Below are 8,698 nucleotides of genomic sequence, written 5' to 3' on the forward strand. Positions count from 1 at the left end.
CAAACTTTGCACACAGCATCTGTGTACCCTCCTGACAAAAAGTTATTAAAATAATTGTGATAATCTAAAGAACGCCCAAAATATAAAACAACAATTTCCTGCATATTATGGTCAAACAGACAGTCTTGCATATCTTGACGGACAGTTAAGACACGCATACACAATAATCGGCCAATGGGGCCGGATAAGCGCCCCGACAGCAGCACGCCCCGATGCGCGTGAACTGCGAGGGCCCGTTAATCACTGCTTGCAGTTTTAATATTTTTTTACTTTTGAAGAAACAACTGGATTTTATGTTTTTACTGTACTTGATTTCTCAGTATGAAATAAACACATGTAAACTTGTTTAAAGGAAAAATAAGGATCAGCATCAACCTTGAAGGCACCAATCTGTTAAATACATTCACAGTTACAACAGGATTCTGATATTGTGATTTTCATTAATCTTATTAATTGGTTAGACTTTGTTAAGGCAGAAGCACAATTCAACTTTTATAAAAGATGGTGTCCAATAATACATTATTAGTAATTCTGGTTTTATTTTAAGGAAATTTTCAGGGAGCTTCCTATCAATTTCTCAGATAATTATGGATCTGTTAAATAAAGCTTATTAAAGCCTAATTTATTTTTATAAATTGATCACTTTGGATACAAACCACCTAGTCATCAGTTTTCCTCTTTACCTTCTTTTATATTAGTAAAGAATTACAAGCATATTGATTATATTGAGTTATTTATTGAACAAAAAATAACAAATACATTCACTAATACTTAATTATGTTTATGGTAAAGTAATGCTCTTCTCAGAAACCTAAACAGTTCAATGTGACCATGTGCAGTACTGAGACAGTTATTTAATAAGTAGCATAAATTCAAATCAACAATGTTTAGATAAAAAAGCTTATATAAATAACAGGGATATACACATTATAAAAACAATCTTCATTAGACTACAGCAAGTTATTACAAAAGAAGGGTATAGTAGCTGGCATTTTCTGCAGAAAACTGGCAAGTGTTAATTAAACAGTTAACTCCCTTTTTGATCACAAACTAAGGCATTGAATTGGTTTAGTTACATGTATTTACAATGTTTCTGGACTGAGCTTTTTAGGTTGGCCTACCAGGAATCAGTCAACATCTGAATCCTTGATATTGAGGCCCAGCATATTGGAGAGGCCCAATGACAATTTGTCATTTTCATCTGATGATGAAATTCCATGGGCTATCAGGCCCAGTCCAGACTCTGGCTTTTCTGGGGCATCAAGCTTCAGATCAATATCAGTTTTCGCTTCAGTTGGTGAGACGTTAGCTGATGTTGCTTTCTCTTTTGCCATTTTTAATCTCTCCATTATGTTAATATTTTCTCCCATTTTTGATGTTGCATTCACTATTGGCAGGCGGATCCCTTTGCTGACAATATAATCCTTTTCCTCTGTGTCAAGTTTTGATAAGCCCAAGTTATCAGAAATTCCCCCAATGCCATCAATACTGTTGCTGGGCAGTCTGTGGAATTTGAATACAGGAACTTCTACCTCCGTGTTGGACACATCTGTTTCAGAGTCAACACCACTTCCCTCTTCATCAGTACCTGAACCAGACTTTAATCCAAATTTGAATGGCCATCTCAGCTTACTTTTCTGAGAACCTTTAACTTCAGCATCAGCTTCAGCTGTGGTATCCCGTTCAGGTGTGCTGAGGCTTGTCTTTACTTCAGGAGCAGAGGCACTGATATGAGGTGAACTGAATTCTCCTTCAACACTGGGAGCTTTAATCAAATCAGGTGAGACCTCAAGATTTGTACTGGTGGCAACCTTTTGAGCTTTTATATTAGACCCCAAAAAGTCCAACTTTGGAAGCTTGAAGTGTGGCATTTTGGACTTTTCAATATCGGCATCTACATTTGGAACTTTCACATCTACGTCAGGTCCTTTGACATCTCCCTCTGCCTTTGGTACACCCAAGTCTGCTGCAGGAACAGAGATGTTGGCATCTTCTATAGGGGTGCTTATGTTGACCTTTGGTGCCTCTATTCCAGACTCAACTGAAGGATGATCACTGGGAACTTCTCCAATGCCAAGTTTTGGAAGCTTGAAATGAGGCAATTTAAAGTCACCGAGATGGGAATCTTCATCTCGATCTGGTGCTTTGGGGATATTGATATCCATATTTGGAGCGTTCAGTTTGACATCAGGTGCTTCCATTCCAGCTTGTGGCAACTTGGTGTCTGTGTTTGGAGCTAAGAGGTTTTCAGCCATATCTGGTGAAGACAGCCTGAGAGCTGGTGCTTTCGGACATACACCTTCTACATCAGTCCCAAGACCAGCCTCCAGTTTTAGATCTGAGCTCTTAAGGTCAGCATTAACATCAAGATTAGATCCTTTTACCCTTGGCACTGATAAACCAAACTTAGGAAATTTGATTTTGGGTAGCTTGGACTTTCCAGCTGAGACATCAGCCTCTGGAGCTTGAAGATCTACATCAGTGTCTTTGAGATCCACTCTGGCTAAATTAATGTCAGGATCTGATACATCACAACTGTCTGATTCAGGTGCAGACAAAGAGAGATCTGTTGCTTTTAGGTCTACATTAGGACTGACATCAATGTTTGATTTTGGTAGTTTAATTTTAGGTAAATTAAGCTTGCCATCAGGTGAGTCAAGGTCAAGATCTGGACCATTATAATCCACATCAGCATTAGGTTTGCTGAAACTGAGCTCCTGCGAGTCTGGAGCTTCAATCACACCCCCTGAAAGATTAACATCTGGTGCACTCAAATTCACATCAGGTCCCTTGAGGTCTACATCTGGTACCTTAACGTCAGCATCAATTTCATCCTTTCGACCCTTCAGTGTGCCATGTTTGGGTATCTTAAAGTTGAACCATTTGAATTTTCCAGCTTCAAAATCTGGAGCATTACTGTCAATCTTGGGGCCATCCGGTAAGTTAAGATTTGCATCTTTTGCACTTATCTCAATGTCAGTCTTTGGAGCTGAGGGACTCAAGGCAAGTGCTGAAACATCAGCATCTAGATCAACACCGGGACCATCAACCTTAGGACCTGATGCTGACCACTTTGGCTTTTTAAGGGTGGGCCATTTGAACTTCCCAGATGGAGGCCCACTGTCTACATTTGTTAATTTAACATCAACCTCAGGTTTGGTTAAATTCAGGTCAGCATCAGGCCCATCAAGTGAAGTTTCAGGAGAGAGACTGAGATCAGGCGTCTTTCCGGCATCAAGATCAACTTCTGGTGCTTTCTCCTTCGCTCCAGAAAGCAGGAATTTGGGCTTTTTGAGTGTTAGGATCCTGGATTTACCAGAAGGGGCCTCGATGTCAGCATCTAACGCCGTTGTGTTAATCTCACCATCAAGTTTTGCAACGGAAAGATCAACATCTGGTGTGCTCAAATCTGCATTTAGTTTCGCATCAGCTTTGGGGCCATGAAGTTTGTTTTTCTTCCACTTCAGATGAGGCCAGAATTTATCTGATGAAGCATCAATGTCAAGATCTGGGGTCTGAACATCTACACCAGGGCAATTGAGGTCAGCTTTTGGGAGATTAAGCTCTGTATCATGTACTTTAATGTCACCATCAATCTTTGGATTTTGGAGATTTAACTCAGGTGGTTCTATGTCACAGCCTGACTTTGGAACTTTGGGCTTCTTCCATTTCAGATGAGGCCATTTGATATTACCAGATGGAGCCTCCACTTCAATATTTGGTTTTTGCATGTCTACATTGGGGCCTTTGAGGTCAGCATTCAGCAAATGTATCTCTGCATTAGGGGCATTTATTCCACCCTCCATGTTTGGAACAGTGACATCAACATCTGGTGTGTTCAGGTTTGTATCCAAGTCCAGATCAGCTTTTGAGCCAGGAAGTTTGGGTTTCTTCCATTTCAAATGAGGCCAGTTAATTTTACTAGGGGCATCACTGTTAAGATTTGGGGTTTGAATATGTAGATCAGAGCCGTTGATGTCAGCTTTGGGAATGTTACAGTCAATACCCGGTGTACTAAAATCCCCATTGATCCTTGGTGAGGACAGGCTGGCCTCAGGTGCAGGTAAGTCAGCATTTAAGTCAGTATCTGGTCTTTTAACTTTGGGACCTTTCCATTTTAGATGGGGCCACTTGATTTTGTCTGAAGGTGTCTCGATTTCAGCGTGCGGGGTTTCCAAATTTACATCAGGATCATTCAGATCCAAATCTGGACGTTTAAGATCTAAATTTAAGGCTGACTGATCGAAGTTTGGCATTTTAAACACTGGGGGCTTGTATTTCAGGCTGCCTGTTTTCATTTCTGGTTTCTTGATATCAAGTGAGGAACTGGGAGTGATGACCTGTGGAGTTGCAACACTGACTTCAGGTGCTTTGAGGGTGCCACCTAGATCTCCTTTAATATCTGGACCAATCAGTCCTGAGGGCTTATTCAGACTAAGACTGGGAAGGTCTCCATTGAGGGTAGGACCACTTGTTCCACCCCCCAACCCCTGCACAGTATTGCGCTCTCTACTCTGGCCAAGGGAGACAACTGGTGCTTCAGTTGATGCGTCCAGTGACAGATCTTTCTTTAAGTTGAGAATCTGTTGGGAGTGAAGTGATACACAAAGTAGGTTAGAATTGATTCAAGCAGCTCTTATGTCATTAATCAATTTTATGAAGTTTATACTGTTCACTTGTTATTGACGCTGTATCAGAGAGCTGCAAAAACAACTAATAGTACGATTTCTGACAATTAAATGTATAAGTAAAAGGTGCAAAAAAAGCATTTGTTGCAGGTTTTAGGGACTTTTTAAATGGCCTTGGAGAAACAAACAATATATGAGTGTAATATTAACGGCCATTACGTCAATTGACCCAAATTACAAAAATCAGATGTTCTATTTTATCTCTTATGGTATATAGGAATGCACATAGTGTTGGTTTAATATACCCAAGTTTAGAGACTGGTTAGAGATTGGAACTAGTTTTTAATGAAGAAATTGCCCTATGAAAACTATTCACAGCTATTATTTTCAATGCTACTAGCACCACAAGCTCAGTCCCCTTCACCTCTGTTGCAGAGGAGGGGAGGCAGGAATTTGGTCAAAGAAAACTACAACTACCTGTATAGATGGGTGGGTTTGAGGTTTTTTATTTGGCTGAACCAACCCTAGTGATGTTTACCTCTGCAGGGTCTTTGAGACCAAATCCCAAGGAGCCAAGGTCAGCACTGGTGCTCAGCTCCTTCTTTGTCAGAACCTTCATGTTGTTATCATATGGCTCCAAGACCTTCAAGATGTTCATCACTTCATGTTTGTTGAGGTGGTCTAGGTGTATAGTGGCTGCAACAATCTCATCCCCTGGAACAAGTGGGAAAAAATAGCTTTCTAACTTTTCCTCAAATCATTTACCTACAGACATTGGTTAAACTTTCATTGATTGCAGCAAGAATAACACAAGTTTCGATGTTCACTAGCTTTTCTTTTACCTGCTTGCAGGCCAGTCTCTGCAGCAATTGTGTCATCTGTGATTCCTGTAATGATGACTCCTTTCTCAGAGTCGTCCAGCACCAGGCTTTCTGAAAAACTTCTACTCTTGCTGTCCCCGCTCTGTGTTTAAAGTGATTTACAATGCAAACAATTAGACAGGTTTGCACCATTTTTACATATTTGCACCAAGCCTTTTGTTATACTCCATCTTTTCAAACTGAGGCTTATGGATAAAGATATTTTCATGATTGCTATCACATACATTTAGTATTTTGATTTTTCATACTTACCATCATTTACATCCACATATTATGGGATTTATCCACAAAACAAGAAACCATGTAAACACCAAACCACAGCAAGGTTTTCTGTAAAAGAGAGAAAGCAACTTTAGCTGTCATGGTTATATGACTTAAATCAGTGACATTACTATACTATGTTCTTTTTGGGAAATGAAGATGCAGAAAAGCAAAGCAGAACTTCAACAAATCATCATTGATTTAGCCTTTGAAACATGTTTGAAACCAAAAGTGATATCTTTATATGCTGACTCGGATGATTGTTAGTTGCTCATCAAATGCCTTCTCCTGTTTTGTTTCATCCTCATCCAAAATACTGCCAGAAACATGGTTTTCATGTTTAATATATCTTACAGAATGTGTACAAGTCAACTAATATTTGACCATGGATGATCAAATACAGTTGAACATAGAAGTTGACCTTGAAATGTAAAAGAAGACAAGATTTCAGAAGTACTTACAGCTCCACCAAAAGTTATATTGTGACTACAGCACTAGTTGAAGATCTACGCAGCTCTCTTAATTTTCTGATAGGGAACTGCCACCCCCACACATTATAATAACCTCACCCTTCAGGAATTCAAAGCCTCTGCCAGGTTTGTTCGGGGGAATGTATGCATCTAAACCTGTTGGTTTGGATGTATCATGACTGACATGCCACACCACTCAGCACACAAATACTTGCGAAGCACTTCCTACAACCACACCCCAGTAACTGCAGATGGAAAGGCTAATGTAATTCGCTTGCAGACAGAGCAGGCTTTAAGTCTAAAAATGCTGGGTTGTGAAACTGGTCCTCAAGAATAGGCAATCAACGATGTTTTCTTCCACTTAGATCTAAACTGTACATCAATACCATAAAAACATGTGATGTTAAGTGGTCAATACTCGTCAGTGTTAATGCAACAGTCATGAAAAGACACACCTCTGAAAGCTTATTAGGTTTTGAAGAGAAAAAATAACTCAGCAGTCATAACATAGTCACATAGTTATAACTAACTCAACAACTTTGCTATGTGCAACTATGTGCTATGTGCATATGTAAACTAATTAGTAACCTGATGGCAACGGGTATGGTTAATGCATTTTCTTCAAATGATTTATAGAGTGAGATTTCAAAATATAGACCCATCATCACTTTATAGGCAACTTTGATTTCCAAAGAAATAATAAATTAAAATAATGACAACTGCATGGTGGCTTCAGGTTCTATGCATAACTCCATAAACTAGAAATTAGCAGCAAACAAGAAAGAAAATATTCCCAATAATAACATGAACAACAAACAACAAAACAGCAGGGTGTGAGTCAGCTGGCAGCATATCCCAATCTAGACAACAGCAGGTTACAATAACAGTACTGCTTTTATCCAGAATATAAAATTTGATATACGGTATGTTCTTTTAACTACAGTCTTTTCATTTTTTGTAGACCTTACTTGTTATCAGGGTGAAAAAAACTGCAACACATTTCCTGAGACCATGACCTTACATTTGGTCCAGGTCATATCAAAACCTCGACTTGCGAACAGATTTGTAGAATAATACAAGGTGATATGTAAGTCTGTGTAAAGAATATGGATCCACCTCAATTCTGTTAAGCCCTGTGTGTATCCTTGCACCAGTTCTCATTTGCAAGTCGTAAAAATTATTTTCACCTATCAGCTTTATAGCTATGTTCTTAAAAAGCACCTGTCTATGTATAAAACATATAATTGAATATTCATAATGTACCTCAGTTATTTTACTATTTTAACTTCAGTTAACTCTTTTAAATCAATACAATTTTCCTCCAAATGATCTCGTCATTGGGAGAGGCCATAGACAACATATTTGATGGACTCACCTTATGTTGCTTCCAGAGACGCCACCTTAGGAAGCGAGATGTCTCCTCAGTGTATCACTGCTGCTCTGTCAGGCAGGATGGGATGGATCTGCCAGTTAAATACCGATAAGCTTTAACTGAGCCAGGAGAACAGGTTAGGCTGCATCAGTACCGCCTCTCATAGTGCCCCCTTTTCCATTTCACACACACACACACACACACACACACACACACACACACACACACACACACACACACACCTTGACTTCAAACTATGTTACAGAGAGTGACTCACAGGCCTTTTGGCAACCGAAACCTAGACCAGAAAGCACAAGAGAGAAGATACCACTCCTTAACAGGACTAACCAGGTTTACAAAGAAACAAACACATAGCAACACTGTTTCACACACAACATTTAACTCACACACTGCTTCCATTTTGACAAATGACATTTTGATGTTGAGCACATGTTTTTACAATCTCTTTTTGGCACTCTTGCCAGGCCATGACAATCAAATTTTGTGACAGTATGAGTTAATTTTGACAATTAAGGCGAGTAGTTAAAGGATTATAATGCTGTTTTGAATTTATACTAAGTTATTTTTTCTTTACATTCCTGAAAACACGAAAATGTTTTCAGGGTTGGTAACAAATATTTTCATTATTTCAGAACAGACTGCTTTCTACTCAGGTACATTATGAAAATCAAGTTGGTGTGTAGACTTGTGAAGCAAATACTTCAGCAGTTATTACTACAAACAAACTAAATGTAACAACAAAACAAGAAGACATGATAATCATGTTTCATCAATCTGAATTTCACACCATAATGAAATGATATAATCAGAGGGTTACTTTAATAATGTGTTGAGTTCAGATACAGTAACTCATTACCTGTTACAAAATGTTGTCAGTAACCTAATCCAGGTATTAAAATATTAAAGTAATGTAGGTTGATTACTTTCCATTAATTTTGGATTACTTCAGTACCAAATACTTGAATACAGACAAGAGAAATAACTTGCACTGTATTGTGATATTTGCATGTTTTCTGCTTTAAAGACAAAATAATGGTGAAAGTCTCACCCAGTGAAAGCATTTCT

The 8,698-nt window shown here is 38.8% G+C and overlaps 1 protein-coding gene across 1 annotated transcript; it reads right to left on the reverse strand.

Moving 5' to 3' along the window:
- Nucleotides 1–722: 722 nt before the first annotated feature.
- Nucleotides 723–7,679, reverse strand: LOC311270950 (uncharacterized protein). Its single transcript, XM_084376228.1, has 5 exons — nucleotides 7,616–7,679; nucleotides 5,762–5,839; nucleotides 5,471–5,591; nucleotides 5,167–5,342; nucleotides 723–4,583 (listed from the first exon to the last, which is right to left on the reverse strand). The coding sequence occupies exons 2-5, from the start codon at nucleotides 5,765–5,767 to the stop codon at nucleotides 1,128–1,130; spliced, it is 3,759 nt and encodes a 1,252-aa protein (XP_084232354.1). The 5' UTR covers nucleotides 5,768–5,839; nucleotides 7,616–7,679; the 3' UTR covers nucleotides 723–1,127.
- Between the last annotated feature and the right edge of the window lie 1,019 nt (nucleotides 7,680–8,698).

This window comes from Pagrus pagrus, assembly GCF_965226575.1.
Source record: "Pagrus pagrus genome assembly, chromosome: 15".
In the NCBI taxonomy this organism is placed as follows: domain Eukaryota; kingdom Metazoa; phylum Chordata; class Actinopteri; order Spariformes; family Sparidae; genus Pagrus; species Pagrus pagrus.